This window comes from Haliotis rubra, unplaced genomic scaffold, assembly GCF_003918875.1.
Source record: "Haliotis rubra isolate DU_JTF1 unplaced genomic scaffold, ASM391887v1 Scf299, whole genome shotgun sequence".
NCBI lineage: Eukaryota > Metazoa > Mollusca > Gastropoda > Lepetellida > Haliotidae > Haliotis > Haliotis rubra.
Genome location: NW_025766967.1, coordinates 386,632 through 414,153, shown reverse-complemented (window position 1 = coordinate 414,153; position 27,522 = coordinate 386,632). Strand labels below are relative to the sequence as shown.

General features: G+C 39.9%; 2 protein-coding genes across 6 annotated transcripts in view; one reads left to right on the top strand and one right to left on the bottom strand.

Annotated features, from left to right (window-relative positions):
* Positions 1-421: 421 nt before the first annotated feature.
* Positions 422-27,522, top strand: part of LOC124282362 — a 32,466-nt gene continuing 5,365 nt past the window's right edge. Inside the window, exons 1-3 of one of the 2 annotated variants that reach the window (XM_046718331.1) lie at positions 425-883; positions 1,991-2,084; positions 4,433-5,760. In XM_046718331.1, coding sequence (XP_046574287.1) covers positions 518-883; positions 1,991-2,084; positions 4,433-4,830 — 858 coding nt within the window. In that variant the 5' untranslated portion in view covers positions 425-517 and the 3' untranslated portion in view covers positions 4,831-5,760. Of the gene's footprint in view, positions 884-1,990; positions 2,085-4,432; positions 5,761-27,522 lie in introns of those variants that run through there. The other variant, XM_046718332.1, reaches the window with a different exon arrangement.
* LOC124282363 lies at positions 16,775-25,563 on the bottom strand. 4 transcript variants are annotated; one of them, XM_046718336.1, is made up of 5 exons: positions 25,428-25,563; positions 19,290-19,462; positions 18,763-18,799; positions 18,444-18,552; positions 16,775-17,333 (listed from the first exon to the last, which is right to left on the bottom strand). In XM_046718336.1, exons 1-5 carry the CDS (start codon positions 25,438-25,440, stop codon positions 17,312-17,314), a joined length of 354 nt encoding a protein of 117 aa, XP_046574292.1. In that variant the 5' UTR covers positions 25,441-25,563; the 3' UTR covers positions 16,775-17,311. The 4 variants fall into 4 exon arrangements, with proteins under 4 accessions (XP_046574292.1, XP_046574290.1, XP_046574289.1 ...); XM_046718334.1 differs by lacking the exon at positions 18,444-18,552 and having other exon boundaries at positions 25,337-25,563; XM_046718333.1 differs by lacking the exon at positions 18,444-18,552.

The following is a 27,522-nucleotide window of genomic DNA, read 5'->3' as shown; positions in this document are numbered from 1 at the left end:
ATTTAATATCAGGAATTCCCTTCCACTGAAACGTTTGGTAATTTAATTCTGTAAATGATACCCACAGGGGATATTTCAAAACGTTACCTGTGACTACATTTTCCGTTCTCGAAATACATTATAAGAAGTGTTTCACAAGCCAGACACGTTTTATATTAATAGCGCAAGGTTTTCAAAAGCGAAAGTAGAGTGGCTGTGTCTATATTACCGAAATACGGAGTTAACAATTTATCAATTTCTGTTCACTGCCTTTCTCAATAGTGTGATGTGCACGAAGGAACGCGATAATATTCACCATAATATCTTTACAACCTTCAAAATCTTTTAGGCGATACCGGAAGAAGTAAAAAATCCGATGAAGTCAATTCCCGAGGATTGTATGGGAAAACCTCATTGCTATATTTAGACTGGAGATGGTGAGTGTACTCATTGCGTGGTTTTAATTTGGAGCTGTAAGCAGTAATATATACCAACTTCGGAGTGTCAATCTACATAGTCTACTGATAAGGAGGCAGTCATGTCGGACACCGCTTCGTCCGTCAACCCTGACGCCGCCGAGAACGGCGTCGGGACAGCCAGCCATCGTTGTTCTTGTGGGAGCACATGTGCGGCGCTAGCACTGACAGTGTCTGTGTGTGTTAATGTTATATTTGCGGTGTTGATTTTCCTTGGCAGTGCCACAGAACAAGACACACGGGCTATTACCTCAGCACAGACCACTGACCAGGCTATTGATGGGTCAACTGTGTGTTCAGATTGTCGCAACTTCAAACTACCAACTGACCAGCTGCAACTGAACACACATATCCAGGTCGTTCAAACGAAAAATGGCAACGTGTGCTGTCTTCGTCAGGCAGAAGGGCTTTGGAGGCTGTTAAATCTGGTAAGGCTCGGCATAATCTCTAAATATTTCCTGAATACACACTGTAAATTACCGTTACTTGGGTACCGCAGGAAAGTGAGTGAGTGAGTTTAGCTTTACGCCGTTGGAATACGCCGTATTCCAACTATGGCGGCGGTCTGTAAATAATGGAATCTGGACCTACACAATCCAGTGATCAACAGCATGAGCATTGATCTACGCAATTGTTATACAACGACATGTGTCAACCAAGTCAGCGAGCTTGACCACCCGATCCCGTAAGTCGCCTCTTACGACAAGCATGGGTTACTGAAGATCAATTCTAACCTGGATCTTCACGGTTTGCCACAGGAAGGTGTGTGACTGAGGAAAGTGTGTGACTGAGGAAAGTGTGTGACTGAGGAAAGTGTATGACTGGGGAAAGTGTGTGACTGAGGAATGTGTGTGGTTTAACACCTCTTTCAGCAATGATCGAGTAATGATCGTCGATAGACACCAACAATGTCCTTCATACATGGCATGGGTGTTAGACACGGAGTATCAACAGAATAAGCAAATCCCTAACGTCACGTCAATGTTTTGTGAAACGACAACCTATTTGAGTGTCGACTACTTCAAGTGCAAAACTACAACAACTTTGATTTATGTTGAGTTGGTTTGAGTATTTTATTGTTCGATAAATACATGGGGATGTTTTGCATTTGATCACGTATGTTTGTGACACTCTTTGGTCGACATTGCAGAGTGACGGTTTATGATAAACATAATGACTAGATGTTCCGATAGTCAACTTTCCTTTCAGGTCGAGTGAGTGAGTGAGTGAGTTTAGTTTTACACCGCTCTTAGCAATATTCCAGTAATATCACGGCGGGGGACACCAGAAATGGGCTTCACACATTCTACCCATGTGGAGAATCGAACCCGGGTCTTCGGCGTGACGGGCGAACGCTTTAACCATTTTATACACCGCCGCCCCTTTCATGTCGAGATGTACAGCTGGAGATTGTGGCATACCACAGTAGACAACGTGGGTAGTTCGTTATTCGGGGATGCATGTAGAACCACAATACATCTGTAATGTATAACACTTCCTTTTTCGGGGATCATTTGAACATGCGTTAATTACAGATGAATGTAAAGTCGCTGATGCAGCAGAAAAAGTCAGTTGGACGGCGGACCATGCCTCCCTCATCAGCTCATCTGTATCTTGACACAAGCACAGGTAAGCTTCATCTTCATCCTTCATCCTGGCGATTCTGAGTGTGCCTATCTGATTGACACACTGATGTAGAATACGTTTAACCTTGAAACGATATTCCTATGGCGGGTTGTTGTTTAACGCAGCTCTGAGCAATATTTCAGTTATATGACGGTCGGTGGTTGTATAAACAATTCTAGGACAAACCAGTGATTGATAATGATGAACACCGGCCATCATGATCATACATACGTACATACATACATGCATGCATGCATACATACATGCATGCATGCATACATACATACATACATACATACATACATACATATACATACATACATACATACATACATACATACATACATACATACATACATACATACATGCATGCATGCATACATGCATACACACATACATACATACATACACCTACCTACCTACCTACCTACCTACATACATACATACATACATATAATACATACTAACATTTGTAAAGCGCCGATATCCAGCTCAGCTGCTCAAAGGCGCTTTGTTTCTCCCTCGATCACTGGATGTCAATCTCAACGGCACGTCGTATTATCAATCTCAACTCCCTGGGGACCATACAACTCTTGCAGCCACTAGGCGCATGACACCGGGTTGTTCCGCTGTTTACAAGGTCACAATGCCAGACCACTTTATCTTCTCATTAAATTGCTTCAATGATGCAGCCATGCAATGCTTTATACTCCTGCTTCAGTATGTCTGTCACAATAGTGTCTTATAGGGCATATTCCTATACACGAGCATAGCCAAGCTTTTGAAATAATTTGTTTCAGGAAGCAGTATTGTATGCATTTTCCTATGTCTCTAACTAGACTTGATTATGTACAGACTGCTTGAGTATTGCCCTGAACAACGTTAAACAAAAATAAAGTGTACACATTTCTTCTTTATGATCGACTATTCTCGGAGAACCGATACTTTCGAGGAAAACAGTCAGTGCTAAATATAGAGAACGGTTACACCCAGCAACCACTGGGAAATCGAATACTTGCCAAAGTAGACAAATTGCGAAATACACTAAGCTCCCTCTGTAACGAACACAGGGGCGGTGAGGTAGCCTTATGGTTAAAGCGTTGGCTCGTCACGCCGAAGACCCGGGTTCGAATCCCCACATGGACACAATATGTGAAGCCCATTTCTGGTGTCCCCCGCCGTGATGTTCCTGGAATATTGCTAAAAGCGTCGTAAAAAGCCAAACTTAGTCAGTCAGTGTAACGAACACGTTTATAACCAACTGTGTTTTGGGTACCGACCAGATGCACGTTTATAGTCGAAATGCGCACAACCAACTAAAATTTAACATCTGACTTCGGTATAACGGTAGCTTTCTGTATGAGTGAGGATTTTGACGCGTTTACGAAGAAAATCCATGTATATCAGTGCATGTCACTACCAGGTGGGAAGTAAGACCAAAGGTTTAAAACGTTTAACCATACATGTAAAACATGTGCGTACGTGTACAACAAAGATTAGAGCGAATTCGGTTATTACAAAAACATCCTCGATACCAAGTGCTATCATAATACAGGGTTCTACATGCTGTAGGTGACACTATTTAATTTAAACTCATTACAGGATTTTCACATTTCGCATTAAATTATAGTAGTGGCGTGTACATCCTGCCTTTAAGCTCTAAATATAAAGCCAAGAAGGTTCGTGATGTGGCCTGTTTGTCCATCGTGCGTCGTCCATAGTAAATATGCCAGGAATCACGAGACAAGTGAGGCTGAAATTTCATTTTTGTTAACACTAATGATGACGCGGCAGCCATTCTGAAAACCTGTTGCTGACCATTTTGTAATCATCTGCGTTTGAAATATAATGACATTTGCAATGTACAAATGAATACATGGGATGTCATAGCAAACGTACAGAAAAATTATTGTTCGCATTACCCAGCTGTTTGTGTTCAGAATAAATAAAATGGGTGGCATACATTCAGTTATTGGTTGGAGCCAGTACATCTGCTTCGGTTTTCCCTATTTTTTTATGCATTGTTTTGACCTTTGAGTATTGAACCTTCACACAAAATGAACATTTTGCTGTGATAACCTGTTCACCTTTACAACTACCAAAGTGGAGAATCTGAACTTGGGAATGTGTGTTCTTTCCGCGTCATATTTCGTTGAACTCTTTAATAATTTGCTCCCGGAATGTAGGCAAAAATATCAACCAGAGCAACTGAAAACAGTTGCTCTGCTTTCTGACTTTTTAAAAATATTGATTACATTTCAATTATGCATACGTTCATCGGCGCTGTTCTTATTGATTCTATCACTATGACAATTGTCATAGAATGTTTACTAAATAACGTTACTATTCAGCTCCAGATTACACATGGACTGATGAATATGGATATGGAGCTGCCCACGTGACGAGCAAAGTCAAAATGGCGAATGGACGATTACAAGTTACAGAACCCGGCTACTATAACATCTACTCCTCCATAACTCTGAAAACAAGATCTGAACTTACAACTAACATCAACGTAAAACATTCAATCAGAAGAATCAACCGGCAGTCTATTCCCCATACGGATGTTATATTGTATAAGAGTGTTGAAATGTGTCGAACAAGTGAAACATTTGCTAACAGTTACCTCGATGGCGTGGTGAAACTTAATGCAAAAGATGAAATATATGTCTATGTTTCGAATACAAGTGCTATTTATAAATACCCGCAGTCAAACTTCATCGGGTTACATTTAGTGAGAAGCATATGATAAGAAGCACGTTAATAGATATGTTTTATCGTATGTACGCGCACATTTAATACATTATGTCACTGCCTAGTTTTACACCTCCGGCCGAAGGCCCGGGTTCTGGTACAATGTGTGAAACCCATTTCTGGTGTCCCCCGTCGTAATATTGCTGGAATATTGCTAAAAGCGGCGTGAAAGCCACTCACTCACTCACTCACTCACTCACATACTCACTCACTCACTCACTCACCCTTGACGATGTTTCCCTTTTTAACGTGTTCTATCGTCGTGCGAAAACATGACGGGATTAATGAAACGGACAGTTTAAACAGGTTTTTTCAGTGCAGTCATGTGGAAATTCATCCTGAATCGCGGACCTGCATATTGTCAGATTTTCTCAAATATAGATCAGTTACTTTTCCATGCAAGTTACTGGATGTTCTCAGTGATATGGATAGTGAGGAAAAATAGGAATTTAAAGTTTCTCGAGAATTATTATGTTAATTGTCACTCTTCTATTTATATTTGCAAACATTTCAACGGTATGGTAAATTTAAGCTAAAATTCGCATTTCGATATATATGGCCTCAAATTATAGACTATCAATGGTTAGAAATTCTTCATTGAAGTTCCGATTTCAATTTTACTGAGTCTTGGAGCATGCTGAGGTTGTATTCGGCAGACAGATAAGTACAGCAGCATGCGGCGTGTAACAGATGTCCACAACATAACGAGTCATATCCCGAACACAAAGAACACATCATTGTTAGTTATACCCAGCAGGCTCATGTGTTCTCAATACCAGCAGTATTATTGATCTGAAAGCTTTAACTTATACATAAATAAAACATGTTGATGGCAACACGGTTTTACAGTACCTTGTTGGTCTTATTGTAAATTAACGAAAAGCGTAATATTACTTGTTACATATTCAATAAATATATCTTTGAACCAGTTTTAATGCTTGTATATAACATGCAGTCGGTCGTGTAATACTTCCTACTTGAGCCGCACTTTGATTTAATGAGTTGTAACTCATTTGTATCCAAGAAAAGGATTGACGGATTGTAAGTTTGAACCCTATTCCCCACCCGTGAAGATCCCGGTTAAAATAGATCTTCAGTCAGTCATACTTGTTGACGCATGATCACTGGATTGTCAGGTCCGGACTCGATTAGTTACAGACCGCCGCCATACAACTGTAATATCGATGAGTGCGGCGTTAAACAACAAACAAACTATTAGTAATCAAATCATTGATTTCCATTCTTTGTTTGTCTGCACCATGTCCGTCCACGAATGGTCAACGTCTGAAATCTTTCCTCACACACAATGCATGATATTCATGTCGCGTTAAAACCGAAACACAGTCACTCATATACCATTAATAAAAAGTAGGGCTATCCATTTTTTCGAGCATACCACTAGCCACTGCCAATGCATATGGGAAAAGGTAATATATATCCATACAGATGGAACATTTCCAGATAAATGGAATAAATTGTCACATTTTCCCTTAATTTCTCTTCATCATTTGTTTTCTCCTTGCCTTCATCATTTGCATTTTATGAGTCTTGTAATCCAATATCCCCTACTTTTTTTTGAATGGTATACCTGTCAGAAAGACTGATACATTTTAGCTGCACTTCAATTAATATGTCCCAATGTAGGCACTGTACTTACCATGTACATAGCAGTCATCAGTCTACAATGTCAGACTTGATTATGTTTGTGCGTTGTTTAATCCAATGGTCAACATCATTATTGACCTACGCAAGTTGGATACGATGTGCAACGTCAGTACATAATATGATGCATGTGGCGTGTTGCTCATTACTCAGTGCAGATTAGTTTACTGAAGTTTACGTATTCATGATTTCGCATTTTGGTAAACATCCTTTAAGGCAATTTGAAACTAACACATGATTTGCTTGTCACGACCAAGATTGTGATAAATATGATTTGTTTGTCACGACCAAGATTGTAATGAAAATGATTTGGTTGTCACGACCAAGATTGTGATAAATATGATGGGGTAGGCGTAATGACGAAGGGGGGGGGGGGATAAGGTAAATTTTAATCCTGATTTAATACCATTTTAAAACATTAAACACTAGACAGAAAATTATCAGATGATGTCTCATTAAAGTGTATTGCTTTGCAGATTGTACATGACGAGAGAGAGAGAGAGAGAGAGAGAGAGAGAGAGAGAGAGAGAGAGAGAGAGAGAGAGAGAGAGAGAGAGAGAGAGAGAGAGAGAGAGAGAGAGAGAGAGAGAGAGAGAGAGCATGTTTAACATGTGTTTCTGTTAAACATTAAACATTATTTTTGTTCTGTGTTGTTACTATCAATATCATCAAGATAATAACTCAGCCTGTAGTCTTGGTTAAAATAAATGTGTATAACTACATGTTTGATATTTCCTTCTTTTTTTTCTTTCCTTTTCTTTTTTTTTGGGACGATTAGAATATGTGTATTTTCATAATTGCTCTTATCAGCCATTAACATTTCTTGCCCAATATAGATGCTGTGAGCAATTTCATAACTTATCAGCACATGTTCTGTATTGTAATATGAGCTGTATCCACAGTAGGGACAAACTATATATGTCAGCTGTATTCTGTTATAATGGGCCGTTGCGGTATAGATGTATATACTGTTGTCAATACTCGACTGATTGTCACATTATAAACACGGCAGACATCCTGTAGTTCCTCCCACGCGTGCTATTCTGGTCAACAACGGGAAATACAGAGGGTAAGGTAGTTAACTTTGGACATGTGTCACGTTATAACTCGTTATATAGTGAATAATGTGAAGTTGGGCACGACATGCACAAGTAGTGCAGCTCTTCGTTAATCTATATTTACCGTTGCCATTGGTAGTGTTGCGTAATGATAAAAAGATGTGTACTCTTACTCATATCAATAAATATGTGTTATTCTTCTGAATCAATAAAATATTTATTGAATTATTTCTTCTGTGTAAATATAATCTTTGAAAATCTATTTCATTAGTCAACTCATCAATGGACTACGCCTCCTGTGGGTACTGGGCTGGGCTGATCCCACTTTCATTGTAGGGATGTGGAAACACCACCTATGTGCACTGAACCATTAATTAATGTGTCTCACAACTGGGAGTTCTCACAAATGGGAGGACACCATTCTTACAGTTCTCAAGGGAAATAGTACACTCTACCATGACAGATCTCAATAACTTTGGGTGTGTTACGACAGGTGCCCGCGTGGACATGATTTGTTAGTAATAGCGCCCAGCACACAATGCGTGTCAAAGGTTACCCACAACATGTTGGTTCGCATGAGTCACGAATAACAACAAACAAATAAAGAGGATGTCATTAGATGTGTATTTTATGTGACACGTTAGTGATGAGCTGTGATTATTCTGTTGGTCGAACATAGCCTACATGAAACGTTTCGTTTTTGTTTGAATGACACTCAATTTATCCATATTATTGCTGCGTGTGAAGGTTCGATTCTGTACAAAACAAACCAATGACTGATATAATGAGCAACCGTTTACTGTGACAGACTATCAACCAGGTCAGCAAACCTGACATCCATTAAGATATAAAACGTCAGTGAAAGGAATGCCCAGTCTTGACAATCCTAATAAACAAGAATCATTCGCCATAAAGGACAAACTAGCTGTTGAAAGTATGTGAAATGACCACTTGTTTCCCCAAAAGGTAAACATGTCCCGCCCTAACGGTAGCACCCGTCATTCACACGGTTTGTCCTAAAAAGTGAACATTGACACCCCAATCATTCGGCTTTAAGTACACTTCATGAGGATTTGCAGTATACCATCAAAAAATGCAAAACAGCGTTTCACCAAAATTTCAAATTCACACTGGAATTACTCAGTGTACTGAAGCGGTTAAACCCCCTTGTAAATAACATTTGCACAACTAATATTGTTATCGTTTGTCACAAGGTACAAGGTATCACATTGCCCTATTCCCCGAGAAGAATCTACATTCTCGAGAAATCAGTACTCGATATGCCCGCAACACTTCAATGGTCATAACCCTATCCTCTCACATATTAAATGTTTCGACAATCTACGTCCTCTAGAAGTGCATACTTTAACCTTCCTGACCAAACATAGGATCCCCCAACCAAAATACATAATCGATACATTTCAGCGTGTCTCAATTTGTGAAGCTATTAGTCTTTGTAAAGTGTCTCATTATATGAAGCCATTAGCTTCTGAGTGAGTGAGTCTAGTTTTACGCTGCTTTAAGCAATATTCCAGCAAAATCACGGCGGGCACACCAGAAATGGGATTCAATAATTGTATCCATGTGGGTAATCGAACCCGGGTCTTTGGCGTGACGAGCGAACGCTTTAACCACTAGGTTAAACCACCGCCACATGAGCTTCTGAAGGGCGTCTTAACTGATATTGAAACTAGCTTCGGCATAGTGCCTCAACTTATGAAGCCATTACCTTCTGCATAGTGCCTCAACTTATGAAGCCATTACCTTCTGCATAGTGCCTCAACTTATGAAGCCATTACCTTCTGCATAGTGCCTCTACTTATGAATCCATTAGCTTCTGCATAGTGCCTCAACTTATGAAGCCATTACCTTCAGCAGAGTGTCTCAAATTTTGAATCCATTACCATCTGCATAGTGCCTCAACTTATGAAGCTATTAGCGCCTGCAGAGTGAAATCATATATATTGTGAAAGTTCCTGTCCCTTTTGACATTGCTGACATCGTGCAGTTTAATGAGTCAAGATCAAGTTGTACCTCTCACCTATTTATATCTATTCCTCGAGAATTATGACTAGAGAGAACAGATATCAAGTATGACCTGTAAGAGCAACGCACCAAGCACGGAATGCTATCCGAATCCGCTCGTCTGACCATTGCTCCTCGGCAAATAGTCGAACAAAGGTCTTTTTGTAGTATTTAGACAATAATATCATGCAAATCCATACTAAGCTTAATATGATATTGAACGAGAACAATCTCTTCACGAAGTGCATATATATCTGGTAACATCATTAAAACTGATCTGACTGTGGTCTTGGTGAGATTATGTGTGAATCAGAGTGCAGTAATCAGGTCCGCTGGAATATTGCTCAAAGCAGCGTAAAACTAAACCCAGTCAGTCAGTACTAATCAGGTAGTTGAGAATGTTTACATAACACGACAATTAGGGATTAAAATCATGACAACACTTGCGTATCAACTTTATTGGGTATTTAACTCTTTGGCCACTTGACAAGCTTACCCCTTGAAAAGTTGTCACGTACAGGAACATTCCTTTTAGGCATACTTTAAATCTAGTGGTTACGGTACTCTTTTCAAAGGATTGGCGTGTTCTCTTCTTATAACCCAGGATATGATTCAGACTGTAAAAATCCCGTCACTGTAGAACGTGGAGGAAAGGAGTTACCACTTATTGATTCAGAGTGTTTTAGGTTTTGCTAAAAACGGCGTAATGCCTTAATCACCCACTCACTCACTCACTCACTTACTCTTCTGTTGGTCACGGTTAATGTTAAATGTACAGTAACTGTATCAATCAAAGGAGAAAGTAAGGACCGAAAACCTTTAAAAGAAAACATCGAGAATTGTTTCCAATCAGTGTTCCATGCGTCTGATATCCCTGTGATCATCATAATGCATCAAATATATAATAAGAATAGTCCATTTATTTTGGGCATTTATCCATGCACATTGCATGCTCAAAGCGCTGACATAGTACCACTGGTCCACGAGTACAGAACACTTCCTGTGGAGAATACAACCGGTCGCCTGTCAGGCGCTCAAGGTTCAAATTCAAACTACCATCGTATCATACCAGGTGCCCAATTTTCTGCCTGATGAACAGAGGCAATTTTGAACATGTGTTTCGTGATGAGGGCAACACACCATGACCTGTTACGTTTATGGAATACGCAAAACAGAATACATATTTTGAATTGTAAACCGTCATGCATGTGAAAAGATATGAGTTATTATCCAGCCTCATGTAAGAATGTCGAGTTTTGATTGGTTCACGTGACTCTGATAAAATACCATGTACACCCGTCACGATCCGCGAGCAGGGAGTACAAAAGTCATATCATCCCGCGACGCCTCGGTGACCACGCGAAGTGAGAAAAGCGTGCATCGCCAAGCCTTTAGTAACGTGCGCTGTGTTGAGGTCAATCGATCAGCTGGTGTCAACATGGCAGCAAGGAAACGTTTTGCCACAACTGAGAATGAAATTGATGCGTATTGATTTCTTTTGATTTAGTAAAAACATTCGGCTAGATAAATGCGTTATCACATCGTGTCTCGGGAAATACGGGGTTTTATCAGTCCCTCGTAAGGTTGTACACGACCTTGTACACAACCTTACGAGGGACTGATAAAACCCCGTATTTCCCGAGACACGATGTGATAACTTATAATGTCAATGTCACGCGCTTACATGCATATTGTTGAAACGATGACATCATTTCCTCGAGAATTGTGCGATAACAAAAATAGAAACACGAACCGACAACACATGCCTCTTTAGGTGCACACTTCCCGCTTCTTCTGTTGGCAGACACAACTTCGTCATAAGATGGTTCTGCCGTTTTGTATCGACATGCTTGTTCGATTAACGTTCCCAAACCCCTGTATATTCGATCAAAGGCGATAGTGACTGAGTAATTCTTTGACAATCATGTTTGTCAGGGACGAAGAGTGAATGTCCAAACAGGCTTTTATTTATGTTTGTCGTAATGGAAATAGAAAACGAAATTTGGGATATTTGGTAGTGATTACTGATATTGAGTCATTCAGTGAGAGAAGATGTTTCTCAAATCAAGTTACTGCTTCCTCCTCCTGATACGTTATGGTGACGAATGATGGACTGTGCATACATGGAAACAGTTTGCCAAAGAAACCCATTTCACCCACTTCACCTTAGCAGACATCGCTGTAGAGATATTTGTGATCTGATTGTGTTGTTCAACTCGGTTTATTTCCGCATCTGTTTTGTTTTCTGATTTGACTGAGCGTACAGTGAGCGTATTGTGAAAGATCTAAAGTATTTTTTCCTTCTGATCACAATTATTACACATTTCATGCAATGAGCAGAAAATTGTTTGCCCCGTGGGTTAGCTGTATTGCACAATTCACGTATTTAGCAAACCGCCTGCCCAATGCAATCAATGGCTGTTGCATGGATAGGGTGTAACAGATACATGTAAGAAAGACTCTACTATTTGTGTACCATGAACTTTCCACACCGTTGTGTACTCTGACTCACCAGTAATAGCATTCTGCCCTGATGACAATGCGTATTCAGCTAAGTCGAACACTTTTCATTTCGAGTTCGACACAACGATGTTACTTTCCCTCTTTTTTTCCAATTAGTTATGCAGAGACTTATAATTATGAAACTGAAAGTTGTTCCTTTATGCAACTGGACTAGTTTCGTTACTTTCAAGTTTTCAAAGAACCCTTTTGTGAACCATTTCAACAGAAGAAACACAATGTTGAAAAACTGTCGAAGGATTGAAAGCACCTATTTAACAAAAAGGCTCAATGGGCTGTGCCTAATGTTGTGTGATGTTATGTCATTATCCAAAATAGAGCAGGCCAAGGTGAACCTGTTGTATAGAAAGTATTACCAGTTCGGAGAAAGAGGTTCTCTCAGAGAGTCCTCGATAGTAAGAAGTTTTCAAAGAAACCTACAAAGCATTGCGATTCGATGTTCAGGTGTAAAATAATATGTTGGTTGAGTGAAAAACAATCTTCATTCTTCGTTCACCAGAAGAGCCACTTATAAAGTTTAACATTCGACCTGGCTGTGAGATAATATTTATATCTGTCATATTTCCTCCTCGCATGAATGATATCTTACTGTGTAGTGAATATCTTGCTCTATCACGGAACGTTTTCATATTCTGTAACCTAATTGTCCTTATCTTTATACAGCCCGCAAAACTTAACTTATTGTCAGAACCAAATTATAAGATGTAACAATGCTAAATGTCTCAGTGGCGCGCGTGCGTGCGTGCGTGTGTGTGTGCGTGCGTGCGTGTGTGTGTGCGTGTGTGTTCGTTCGTTGGTTCTAGTATCTGAGTATCTGCCGGTACAGATACAATCACTGACAACGAGCAGGTCCGGCCCCAGCTTTAGTCAGGAAGGAAATCCAATATCAGAACAAAGAACGTTACATTTTTTTTGTAAGCAGTAGCTCATCATCCGTACATTAAAACTCTTTCAATAACCATTATAATAACATCGAACACTGTCCACTGTACGATTCCAACTCTATCATGAGCATGTATGAATCTCTATCTAAATATGATGACGCCAGGTTTTTTAGCGGAGAGGTGGTTGTATTCCGCGCCACTGTGGTACTTGTCACAAACACATGCATAGGCATGTCAATTGTTCATCTGGCAAAACTACCAAGAAGACATGGTACAATTCAAGCTACAGAATTGCTTCGGACATAAGATTTGTCACTGATACTCTCAACATTCTTACTGTTCACATGGATACCCTCTGAATGCTCACCTAAGGCCTAAAATGATCACCCTGATCAAACAACTTTACTTAAGTAAAGTCTCCATTTGAAATCTTCGAGAACAGGAATGCCGGACAAATTTTCAAATGGTGGACATATACGGCTGTGGTAGCTTATTTACGAACACCTGGCTTCATCATTTCTTTTTTTTAAATTGATTCGTAAACACTTGGTCACGATATTGAAGGAATGCTGCAATCGACACTTCCTTTGGTAGAGATTGTGTATGATTATTGGAGCGATTTGCTGCTTTTATTGATCTAAACTACTGCTGTAAAATATTTTACATGCGATTCATGTAATCATGGCTTTTTTTATTTGTTTGTTTGACTTTGGTTTTAGAAGGGAAAAGAATGGTTTTGTTTTAGTTGGTATTTTTTTCTTTAAGGGTTTTTTCCCTTTTTTAGGTATGTTGTGGTTTAAGTTTTAAAGTAACTTTCTAGGGTTTGTGCGGGTGAGGCTGGGTAGGGAATGGTGATATTGTTGGATATGATTCCAAGCAGCAATATATCTATAAATATACAATGTATAAGTTTAGACTCACTAGTGTAAATATAGCCACTTACTTCAGGCAACTGTTCTAAACTAAATTTTGCAACACATTTCATACTGTTTAAAGGTACTGTTTACACATGAGCTGATGCATTTTAAAACAAATTGGTAACGTTGAAAAGATTATAACCATGAGTTCAATAAATGCTAAAAATCAGTGAAAAATTGCGAATTCTTAACAAAACTTTACACCAAAACGCAGCTGTTCACATGCACGATATTTGCACATGCTTTTCAGCAATTTGATGCATGATCCTCGTACAATTCATCTGCATAAGGTTTGCAGTTGGTTCCCCCAAGTTAGTGGAGAAATCAATCTTCGATGTAACCATATACATATATACATAACATATAGTGAGTGTTTTAAGTGAGTCTAACATTCTGATGGGAAGTATACATACATACATACATACATACATACATACATACATACATACATACATACATACATACATACATACATACATACATACATTCATACATTCATACATACATACATACATACATACATACATAGTTTTTAAAAGACAGGCAATTTCAGGTCCGAGTGGGTTCAACCCTGTCTGACCATTATAATCAGGATAAGGGTGTCCCCCAACGTCGTATAAAATTATCTTTACAATATATTACGAAATTATATTCTAATGAGTCTAATCCTGCATTTCACTGTGTCTTTAATCCTCTTTATGAGGATTTGTATAATAAAAAACCTTCTCTTGTTCCGCCTCTTGGGCTCAGAATTAAGCCATTTATTGCTGCTGCCGGCATTGAGCTGGAAAATATTACTCCTTCCCGTCTTCTTTCTTCTCCTCCTTGGCAATTGGTTAGACCACAGGTCGACCTCACACTGACTAAGTTTAAGAAAGCAGAAACTAATGAATTACAATATAAACAAGAATATAATCAATTAAAAAGTAAATATAATACATATAAATCCTTATTTACAGATGGCTCCAAGGCTGGTGGCGCGGTTGCTTGTGCCACTGTCATTGGGTCCAAAACAATATCTTCCAGATTACCCAATGACAGTTCTATTTTCACAGCAGAAGCAAACGCAATACTAACAACTCTTAAATATATTAATAAACAGTGTAAATATAAACAATATATCATCTTTTCAGACTCTCTTTCGTGTCTTGAGGCTATTAAAAATGTTTCTTGCAAACATCCACTTTTATTAGAAATTATTGAATTGTACAATGAACTTGCTACTGGCCAATGCGACATCGTCTTTTGTTGGTTACCCAGCCACGTTGGCATTTCTGGGAATACGATGGCTGATATTGCTGCTAAGGCAGCCCTCAACAAATCTGTGACACCACTTCTGATCCCATACTCTGATTACAAAGCTGCTATAAGATCTTATATCCGTGATCTGATGCAAAAGAAGTGGGACGCCCAGGTAGGTATTAATAAATTACATGAAATAAAACCCTATATCGGTTACACTTACTTGGGTTGTCAGTCCAGATTTGAAGAGGTCATCATACGACGATGTCGTATTGGCCACACAAGATATACGCATGAGTACCTATTAAAAGGTGAAGTTCCTCCTTTTTGTATCCCTTGTGATGAACGAATCACGGTCAAGCATGTCTTGCTTGACTGTGTTGAGTACTCCATCACAAGGGATATCTTTTTCAAATCCCGAACTATGAAGGATCTTTTTACTGATATAAGTCCTCATTTAATTATTGCTTTTTTAAAAGAATTAAATTTGTTAACAGATTTGTAAATAACTAAATATTTTATGATTGGAAGTTTGAATTAGTAACACTGATTGTTAGTGGCTGTATCCTCGAGGGGGGTAAAAGTACTGTAAAATTATTGTCCTCCTGAGAGGGTACGTAAGTCCCAAAACATTCATAGTAAATTTCACCTTTCCGTTTTTTAATCGTAGAATACCTGTTCTTTTAATGTATGGCTAGATTTGCTAAATTGCTAACGGCTGAAGGGATGGTGTAAATCCAGCTAGGGTCCATGCAGGAAGCAAATGTACTGTAAGTCCCCATGGTCCCTAGTATGGTGATCTACCTTCAGTTGTTGGCGATCATTAGCCTGTTTTTTATATTGTATCGTCTTGTATAGGTCAAATGTTTTAGATTTTGTTACTAGTTTTATATCTATATCTGTGATAATCTAGTTATTTTACTGTCCTTCGTTGGCAGAATTTTATAATTTCACTTAAATTGTTGATATATTTACAACTTGCTTTAGTCACGATATGGCTGAAATATTGCCGATGTGACTTAAAATCTTAACTCACTCACTACATACATACATACATACAGACATACAGACATACACACACACATATATACATACATACATATTCATCGAAACTAATATCCGAAACTGAAAAAGAAATTACGTATAGGTTTTGTTGTGTGACACTTTTTTATATCTAGTATTCAACCCGATTATTCCTTTTTAGGCATATTGATTTGCCGAAGTGAGTCTAACATTCTGCTGGGAAGTATACATACATACATACATACATTCATACATACATACATACATACATACATACATACATACATACATACATACATACATACATACACACAGACGTACATACATACATACATACATACATACATACATACATACATACATACACACACACACAGACGTACATACATACATACATACATACATACATAGATACATACATACATACATACATACATACATACACACATATACATACATACATATTCATCAAAACTAATATCCGAAACTGAAAAAGAAATTACGTATAGATTTTGTTGTGTGACAATTTTTTTTTCTAGTATTCAACCCGATTATTCCTTTTTAGGCATATTGATTTGCCGAAAAAAATAAATACTAGAACAATTTTAAAGCAGTTCAAACTTTAATATCGGTAACAACAACAATTCTGTGTCATTTGATTATATCTCTGGTGTAATTCTACCGATATCTAAGTTTTGAATCAAGCCGCCCCTTACTCGAAGGGTACGTGCTTTTTTGTCACTTTGAATTTTTTTATTAAACAGTAAACTTATGGTCGATATTATCTTCCCATGACATGAACAAGCGTGATGTGGGAATTTGGGATAGCGCCAATGATAAACTTAATATAATTAGCTTCAAAATGTAAGCGTTCAGGTACAGAAAGAACGAAAGTTCCTCCAAGAGTCAAGGAGCAGAGTTGTCTGCCCTTGCACCAGTAAGATGTCCTGGTCAGAGTCTGTACTCTACCATAGGCGTTGGTTTTGAGAAACTCTAGTTCAAGTCGCGCTCCATCTGATGACGTCACGTTGTAGAGGACGGTTGTGTGCATGTCGTAAATGCTGCTATTCAAAACCACAATTCGGTTCTCCTGCAACCGGAAATGCTGTATCAGGGTTGTCCCCACTTCCGGGTCATTCAGGAGGTCAATGACAGACATACTGTGATCTGTTAAAACATATAATAGACGTCGATGTATGATGTATGCTCGATGTATTGGGGTAACAGGTTGACACTGATCTGTATTAATATTTCTAAAGCATTTTAACATGTTTGAAAAGTATGATAATCAAACCGGCATTATATGGTAAGAGTTTATGATTTTATAAGTCAAAAAGTTTTCGTTTTGCACTTAACACTAAATGTAGTAGGTTGTTAGTTAAACATCTGATTCCATCAGCTAAGCAAATAGTGTACCTTGAAATGTTTTGGTACTCACAGAAACAAACTATACTTCTGAGTCCTGAATGGCGAGAACAAGAAAACAGACTCACGCACGATGCACGCACTCACACACGCACAGACACACACATATATGCAGGAAACTCATAAATCCCATTACCACTACCGTAAATACAACCATGGCAGCAACTGAACCACTTCTCAGAGTCGCTGATTTGGTTGACACATGTCATCGGTTCCAACATACGCCTATCGATGTTCATATTGTTGATCACACGATTGTCTGGTCAAGTTTCGATTATTAACAGTCCGGCGCCATCTAGCTGGAATATTGCTGAGTGCGGCGTAAAACTAAACTCACTCCCTCCCTCATCATTACTCATTAAGAGTCATCAGTCATCAGTAATCATCGGACATCTGCCCTATGTTATCATCCTTTATGATAAGTCATCAACAGTCATCGCAAGTCGTCAAAACTCAGTAATCGCCAGCTATTGTCAGGCACCGTCAGTTATAAGGAGCCATCATCTTGAGAAATCATTGATCGTCATTAGTCACCATCAGTTATCAGTAGTCATCAGTCACCGTCAGTATTCATCGGTCATCCTAAGTCATCATTGGTCATTTTCATCGTCTGTCATCATTGATCATCATCGACCATCGTCATCATTAGTTATTATGAGTCATCATCCATCAATCATTGGTCATCATCAGTCATCATCGGCGATCGTCATCATTGGTATGCGTCATCATCACTTTTTGGTCATCGTGGGTTGTTGTAAATCTCATTGGTCATTACCAGTCATTGTCAAGCATCATCAGGCAGCTAAAGGCATGCTTGATTATCACACTGTCATAGTTGCATCAAGCACTTACCTTTCTGTGGGGCCAGAGCCAACTGCTTCAAGCCAAGATGTAATGCTGGGATTGTTTCGGACCGCCTGGTTTCCTCCCAAATTGACATTATATGATTCCAGTCTCGAACCTTCATAGAAATTCAAGCCATTGCTACAAGAATCTGAACCGACACGTCACACCCACGATATAAAATATGTTATCGATTAAGTGTGTCAATATTTTACTTCCCAGCTTCTAAAATGACACTCATACAAGAAATTCACAAATGTTTGACACTGAATGGGGAGATGCTAAGATAACATAGATATACTGGATAAGGAAGAGCAAAGAAGCTTACCTTCAGCAAAGCCCTCTTTGGTCAAATTTAGGAAGTCCTGTCAGACACGAAAATATAAAACAAAGTTTAAAACATCCATACTATTAAAAAAAAGTGCCATCGCTATTTGTTTATGTTAATTTCTTTTCCATATACAGACAACATTCTGGTTTTTCCTCGACATATACCATTTTATACTTGTATGCGTTTGTGTCAGATAGAACTATATAGTATATGCCAGCAATGGCAATGAATTTGTAATTGAAATTGAAACTTCAGAGAATAATCAATCCTCTTGTATCTTTTGACCAGACCAGGATATTTTGTGTTAGCGTAAATAGGTTTTGACCTGCTATGCTATAATCAAACGAAAGCTTACCAACACACACACACACACACGCACACGCACACACACGCGCGCGCGCACGCACACACACACACACACACACACAAATTAAGAATGGTCCACACTACAAATGCGTTCATAAGGCAGCTTACATAAATATTTTTATTATGAGAAGAGTGGTCTTTATCGCGACACCACCTACCAGTACAGTGGACCTTATGGTCCCTGGTACACTCCCTTCTTGAGCGTCGTAGGTCTTTGTCAAGGAAATTGAGATGAAAGTTGCGATGAGAGCAACGTTGATTGTAAGTATCACCGCTATGCATTTGCGGCTCGTCAGTGCTCGGCCATCCATTTCTGTGTTGGTCAGGTTGTCTGCAACGAGGAAACATGCAATTGCCGTCCAATTCTGTAAGTTGCATTTAGAAGCTAGTAAGATGCAGAGGAACAATGTTTATGGATAGAACACTTCTTTTATGCAATTGTACGGTGTGATGGCATTACTGCTAGTTATTGTGATTACAGATAATGGCTATGAAGCCAGATGTACAAAGGGTAGGACAGGGTTATTCATGATTAGCTTTGATTATATGATGGTAAGCTCTAGGGGTGTAATAACCTCGATTTCTGTTGATTGTTGCATTGAGTCTTTTGATGTTAATTGCAGACAAACAGGCAGATATTTTTGTATATGTAGCCTAAAGGCAAACAGTACAACATGGGAACAATGATTTAATATATATTTGCAGCGCCATATTGACAGTGAAGTGTACATGTATTAGCAAACAAACACGGGAGTGTTTGGGAGAAGCTAAAGGTTTAGATGCTGATTGCCTCTGAGAGTTTTCTATCTTTCTGGCGAGTTGTTGATGTTGATGGGTGTCGATGTTCCAGAGAATGATATGATTCGGATGGGCTTGGGGTCGGGAATGGTTGATTTGGGGTCTTTTTCTTTACAGATGTCTCGTGTTCCTTGATTCACATGTTTAGTGGTCAGGGCGTTTCAACAACGTATAAGGCACAACATTCGCATTGTAAGTAGTAGACAAAACCTGAAGGGTCTGCTTGTAGTTGGTATACCGTTGTCTTGTAGAATATGTTGAATTGACATGCCTCTCTGGAGCAGAACAACTATGTTGGCTTGTTTATTTATATTAGTCTGCGGGTATGATTGTTGTATCGATGTATGGTGTGCTGATCATGAATGGTGCTCAATGCTGATGTGGTGGTTTGTCTTTTGGGTTGAGGTTTGTCTTGATGGTTCTGTTGACTAGATTTGCTGGATACTGATGTTACACCCCTATTTCACTGACCATCCGAACCTCATCTGATGCCCATCTGATCCCATTTTGCGAAAATTTCAGCGTTCCGATGAGTTCCGATGAAACTTCACCCGACATCCTTTTTGGGGGGTCAACTTTTCCTGTAAAATCCGATAGAGATCCAACATTGATTTGGTGAATCGGATGAAAGACTGGTAGCGGCCCGATGTCTGTCGGCCATATTCATCGGCGGCGTCCGACTGATCCGATTGCGGTCGGATTGTAATTCGAGGGTGACCTGACACTAATCTGACACTTCCAACACTGTCCCGACACCAATCCGACAAATCAGTTACTATTCGTAGGGTAATCGGACACTGACTCCAATACTGGTCGGATTTGTCGCCACTATCGGCAGTCGAGTATAAACGCGGCCTGCACCTCCTGACGGTACTAATGGATCAACTTCCTCGCAACACTGCAGCCCTGGGCTTTGTTTTGATGCTGCAGCAACAAACTGTGCAACAAGATGCAGTGACCCTTGAGGTCCTGAGAAGGGGACTGAGAAGAAGGCATAGAAGACCACGTCGTAATTGGGTTCGGCCATGGCTGCAAGCTGATAGAAGGCTGTTATATGGGCTCTACACCAGACTCTGAACTGAGACTGGAGGATACAAGGGCATTCTTCAATTTCTTGAGAGAAATAGAGACGCCAGAATCTTTTGATGAACTACTCCAGATACTCGCACCAAGAGTCACGAAGGGTGATACCAATGTAGTGTCCGATGAAAATATGCTGTATGTGTGTTAAGATGTGAAATGAAGATATTGGTCCCTGTGGGTTGTTGTCCCATAAACGCATGTGTGGAGGTTGTTGTCCCATAAACGCATGTGTGGAGGGTCTTGTCCCATAAACGCATGTGTGGAGGTTGTTGTCCCATAAACGCATGTGTGGAGGTTGTTGTCCGATCAACGCATGTGTGGAGGTTGTTGTCCCATAAACGCATGTGTGGAGGTTGTTGTCTCCTAAACGCATGTGTGGAGGTTGTTGTCCCATAAACGCACGTGTGGAGGTTGTTGTTGTCTGTTTCTACTGGAACGTCGAGGACGTGCAGTCAATTCTGGAGAAGATTTAGACATGACATTGGTGAACCGTATCGATCAGTAGATTGAATGTTAGATTTGTAAAACACCCTTCATTTGTTTTCTTTCTAACTGATATCGACATGACCCTTGACGCTAAACTGACGAGCAAATGAAACCATACATTTTGGTTGACTTTAAAGTCCATGTGATGTTCACGTCTGTGTGGCTTAATATTCAATATAATATTTGCCAATTCCTTAAACCAATATTAAACTACTGGCGGCTGCTTTAGTTATGGTTCCTTCGGCACAAACGTACAACATTTCGAACAAAGTCATGTGGATGCCGACTCATGTCTGATCCCAGTCTTCAATGAACCAGCTTATGTTCACAACTACAGATACTAGTTTACATGCTGTTGCAGGACTGAGTAATGTTGAGACGCTTAAATCTTAGATCATAATCAAACTGAGCAAACGTTCTTTCAATTTCCAGTTACTTACAAAAGCTACGAAAATACACGGTATAGTATTGTTGCCCTTCAATGTCTTTTCTTTCCTTCACACATGCCCAATAGACGTCGTATACTTTCTCTTGAGTGAGACTCACAATGCTGTGTCATCGAGAGCGCGACCAACTGTTTGCAGGGTGCAAAGAGTTGCCTCCCCTGTCTCATTCTGTTTCTGTTCCTTTTGCCCCCGATACTAACCGATGCATTCAGCGTTATTCACCATTGTGTGTATTTGAGTATTTAGCATGCTATGTAGTTGGCTTGCAACAGTGCAACAGATCTTACAAGTCCTGGATCTTACTGGTTCTGCGTTCATATGTCATTACATGAGTGTATACGTCACTAAAGCGGGTCACGCCGACCCATATGATCGCGATGTGTATGGGCGACAGATGGTGTCTAAATATAGACGGGGATTTCCAACAATCATAGGCCAAGCGCAAAGTTGGCTGCTTGTAAAGACATCGCGTGTGTATGCTCGTTGATCTGTTCAAGGAAACCAAACTGCATCTGTCGATGCTCATAATTTCAGCTTGGCAGACCGCCGTTTTACGGATGGAATATAAATGCGTCCGGCTTAAAGAGTCACAAATATATCTTTTCATCAGTGTTGTTTAATTCACGCTTTCGTCATGCATGAACCCTGATCGATAGAAATACATAATATGGTAATACATAATATGGTAAGAAACAATGAACATTACCTTTGAATTAACTGTCGATAACACATAGTTGATTATTGTAATGTAATCACCCAAGACACACAGCAAAGTGTGCAAAATATATAAATTGATTCGAATATTAGGAATAACTATATTCGCATGACGTACCCAAATGTCCACACAGCAGTACGGAAATAGCACATCACACCACCTAATGTTAGCCCTGTCACCAGTCAGAACAAACCCGCTACTACTGACATAAAACCCGCTACATTTTTAATAGAGTGCATTAAAATACACCTAGGAAATCAGATACAACGGTTTACAGATATACTCACTTCCTGCTCCAGGAGACTGAAATTCCCGCACTGATTTGAAATTTCCGGTCTATCTAGAACACTAGCGTATCTATACACGTAGTTTAACTGTTCTATTTCAGGCCGGGGCTTTCCAGTTTGCAACCGTTATATATAGCTTGCGCCACAGTTTACATCCTTGTTCAATCAACCCCGTTATAGCATACAATGCATGGCAATGCAACACCAAGAATCTGTACATACTGAAATCAGAAACAGCTAATCGAACGGTTTTAAAACTCCGGACACTGCATGCGTCATATTATGACGTCATACGACTGTCAGCGATACAGCTTCTCGGCGGAGAGTTTGGCGGTTACCGTGGCAGCGGATAATATATTTTCCAGTTGTCACCCTCCTGGGAGGGGGTGACACGGAAACTTGTTAAAGCGTCATTGACCAATTAAATTAAAGTATTTCACATTAAGGTAAGATAATAAAACGTATTGATCTTGTAGGAAACCGCTTACTTTGTGTGCAGGCGATTTGAAGCCTGACTCTGAGGGTGTGGTTTCGGACTCAACCCAACAGAAGTACTAGAATCTGTACTTTATTCAGAAAGAGTAATCCAAAATACAAAAACAAAACAAATAAACCTCCCCAAAACACGGTATAGTATTTTTGCCCTTCAATTTCCTTTCTGTTCCTTCGTGCATACCTTCTCTTCTAGTGAGTGAGTGAGTTTAATTTTACGCTTTTAGCAATATTCCAACGATAGCACCGCTGGGGACACCAGAAATGGGCTTCACACTTTGAACCCATGTGGGCAATCGAAACAGGATCTTCGGCGTGACGAGAGAACTCGTTAACACTAGGCTGCCCCAAATCCCCCCTCTTGAGTGCTAAATCATCGACTCCGCGGCCAAGAATATGCAGAATAAAATGATTTGCCTCACCTGTCCCATGCCTTTTCTGTTCCCCTTTCCTCGATACTGTGCTTTCAGTGTTATCCATCATCGTGTGCATTTGAGTATTTTGTATCCAATATGGTTGGCTTGCAACAGGGCAAGAGAATCAGGACCTTAAACGTTCTATGTTCACATGTCATGACATGAGTGTATACGTCATTAAAGCGGGTCATACTGACCCAGATGATCATGATGTGTATGAGCGACAGGGGATGTCTAAATATAGACGGGAAACACAGCAGGCTTTACTGGTTGTAAAATACGATGCGTGTTTATTTTCGCTGGCCTGGTTCAAGGAATCTAACTGCGTACAAATTGCATCTATCGATGCTCATAGTTTCAGGGGGGACGGTGGGGTAGCCTAGTGGTTAAAGCGTTGGCTCGTCACGCCGAAGACCCGGGTTCGAATCCCCACATGGGTACAATGTGTGCAGCTCATTTCTGGTGTCCCCCGCCGTGATATTGCTGGAATATTGCTAAAAGCGGCGTAAAACCGAATTCACTCACTCACTCACTCATAGTTTCAGTTTGGCAGGCCGCCGTGTTATACAATAATGATGCGTGTAGCTTTAAAGACAAATCTGATCGATAAAAATACATAACACTGTAAGACGTGATGACCGAGCAAAGAAACAATGGATATTATCTTTGAAATAACTGTCGATAGCACATAGTTGATTATTGTAATGTAAACACCCAAGACACACGGCAAAGTGTGCAACATATAATTGATTCGAATTACGAAATAACTATATTGCCTGACGCACCCAACTTTCCACACAACAGTACGAAAATAGCACAATACACCACGTAATGTGAGCCCAGTCACACCAAACCCGCTGTCACTGACATAAAACCAGGTTACCTTTTCAATAGAGTGCATTAAAATCCAGGAGACTTAAGACTGGACTATCTAGTGCATAATGGCATGGTATATATATAAACGTGGCTCAACTGTTCTATTTTAGGCCGGGGCTTTCCAGTTTGCTACAGCTAGCTTGTGCCACAGTTTACTTCCTTGTACACTGTATCCCGTTACAGCATTTACAGTGCTCGATAATGTAGCACCGGCAATAGTTGTCGCACATGTGTATTGCGGAATGAATGTCTCGTTCAATAGTCTCTCACATTTCACAGCAGAGCACAGAAAAGGTGAATAATTTCAAATGTAATATAAAGGACTCTATTGTGTTGATAATGCATTTTTTAAACAACGGGAAGAGCACTGGTGGATCCAGTGTGGGGGTTCAGGGGGTTCGAACCCCCTCTTTTGAAAATGACTTAAGACAACTTTGAAGATTTGTTTTTCCGTTGGCGGAGCCAATCGGGGGTCCAGGGGGATCAATTGGATCCGCTCATGAGCAATATAACCTGCTGTGATACATGTGTTTTAGCCTATGAAATCGAGAAAAAAAATATATGATCTCACACAATGGAAGAGAGAGTTGATCAAGGGTGACTTACAGTGTGGCCGGACTGCTGTGATCGATTCCTCCCGTCAGTTCAATCAGTGAAACGGGGAGAAAGGAAGATAGTTGTCTCAATCTGTACCAACCTTCTACTCGCATCTCCCAGGTGCAGCCTGAACTCGGCGTTCAGTGAACAGTAGTCCACAACAACACAGGGTCCGACCGGACTGTCCGTCACAGGCTGATCTACCGCCAAAATCACCCTAGTACCACTGTATATTCAATCAGCATTGTACGATTGTCTTAAATGTAATTGTTAAATGTGAAATGTTGTTTAACTGGCAACCGATGTGACAGGTTGACCTGAACGTGGAGCTTAAGGTTTCAGGACACCCAATGTAACAGGGAAGCTCCCCATCCCACAGGGATACACCATTCTGTTAATAACATGGGGCCGTGATAGAAATGGACGTCGGCAACCCATGCTTGTCGTTAGGTTCGACTTACGGGATCGGTGGTCAGACTTGCTGACTTGGCACACTCCGGCGCAGCGATGACTTAGCATAACACCACTGCCACAGGCTAATTTGCATATCACGTGACCGGACTTTTCTCTTGTTTGTAAACAAACGCGCATATTCGTAAGTAAAAAGATATTGGCCCAACGAAACCAATTCGGCGCGGTTTTCATAATGTTTTACATTGTGAAATAATTAATCTTCCACAACTGCGACAGTAAGGTTTAAGACAATACATATTGATATATCAAAGCGGCTGCATCGTTTGTTCTCAATTAGGCTTCGATGACAGCACGTGGAGCCGTACAACCCATGTAAACAAAGGAAATCGAAATAGTGTTACAGAACTGCCAGCTAATATTTCATTCACATTGTTCGACATTAAAATGAAACCTGTGTTATTGTATGGTGCCGAAGTTTTGGGATTTCAGAGGTATCCAGTGCTAGAATCATTTTATGCTAATTTCTGTAAGTTTGTGCTAGAGGTTAGCAAATATAATTCTAGTAATGCTGTTTTTGGCGGAGTGTGGTAGACATCAATTGTATGTAGATTATCATGTTAAATGTGTTAAATATTGGTGCAAACATTTGAGGATAGATAATAGTAAGAATCCCTGGCAGAGTTATCTTTTAATGAAACAACTCGATGAATCTGACAGGACAACATGGGCAAGTGGTGTAAGGCAATTACTTTTCAGTTTCGGATTTGGTGATGTGTACCTGTTTTAGGATATTGGTAATGTGGATATGTTTTTTAGTGCTATTTAAGCAACGCATATGTGAATGTAATATACAGGCAATTTTTAATAACATATTAAGTACATCTGACAGGTTTAAACTTTTATTTAAGAAATACATTTCGTTACCACCATGTATAGTGTAATAAAACACACTTTCGCCCTGAACTATTTTAGTTAAAGTACGAGGACGCTTGCGTCCGAATGCTTTAACGTTATAATAGTTCAGGGCGAAAGTGTGCTTTATTACACTATACATGGTGGTAGACCGAACTGTATTTCTTTTCTAAGATGCCAAATTTAATACTTTCTAAGGATAATTACGATTAATTTAAGGCAGAAAACAAACGACGGTGTCGGTGACCTAAATTAAGAATCCTCGCAAAGGGCTAACAAGCGCGCTGTTCTATTGATGTGTCTGCCCCCTACGTAAAGACGAACGTTACCAGAAAAAAACAAATGATAGCAGTTTGATGACGGTTTACGTTCGGATTAAATATCTTCTCTAAATTATTTTAATTCATCTGTCATTAACGTAAACCGTCAGGGACAATATGATCGTCGCATTTCTACTACCAACGTAAGTTTAGATCAGTACATCCAGATGAAGCTGAGTAGTCAAGCGACATTCCACGATTGCATTGTGGGAATGTAAACATTGCGAACGTTACCGTGTCGCTGAAAACTTGTGAGTCGAATTGACACATTTTAACCGTCGTAAAACATAAACGTAATGTTTCCACCATTGATGTTACACGTTGTTCAGCTTGACCTGATCAAGTGAATACTAATGCATTGCGTGACCGTGTCACAACTGGTTGGGTGTATTATTGTGAAGGGGTGCACCTTTGCCAGCTGATTGTCAACATGTCCGAACAGCCGAGACAAGGTCGCCGTTTGACATCTCAGTGTCGAGAAATCGCCAGCAATGTCCTTACTTTCTTTACACGGTCACACAGGAATCAGGCTATCTCCATACCACGCAG

Excerpts from the sequence above, each read along its gene's own strand:
- LOC124282363 (XM_046718333.1), bottom strand. Across the intron at positions 18,800-19,289 it reads CCATAAGGTCCACTGTACTG|GACTTCCTAAATTTGACCAA; the intron begins GTAGGTGGTGTC and ends CGTGTCTGACAG. Across the intron at positions 17,334-18,762 it reads CAAAGAGGGCTTTGCTGAAG|ATCACAGTATGTCTGTCATT; the intron begins GTAAGCTTCTTT and ends ATGTTTTAACAG.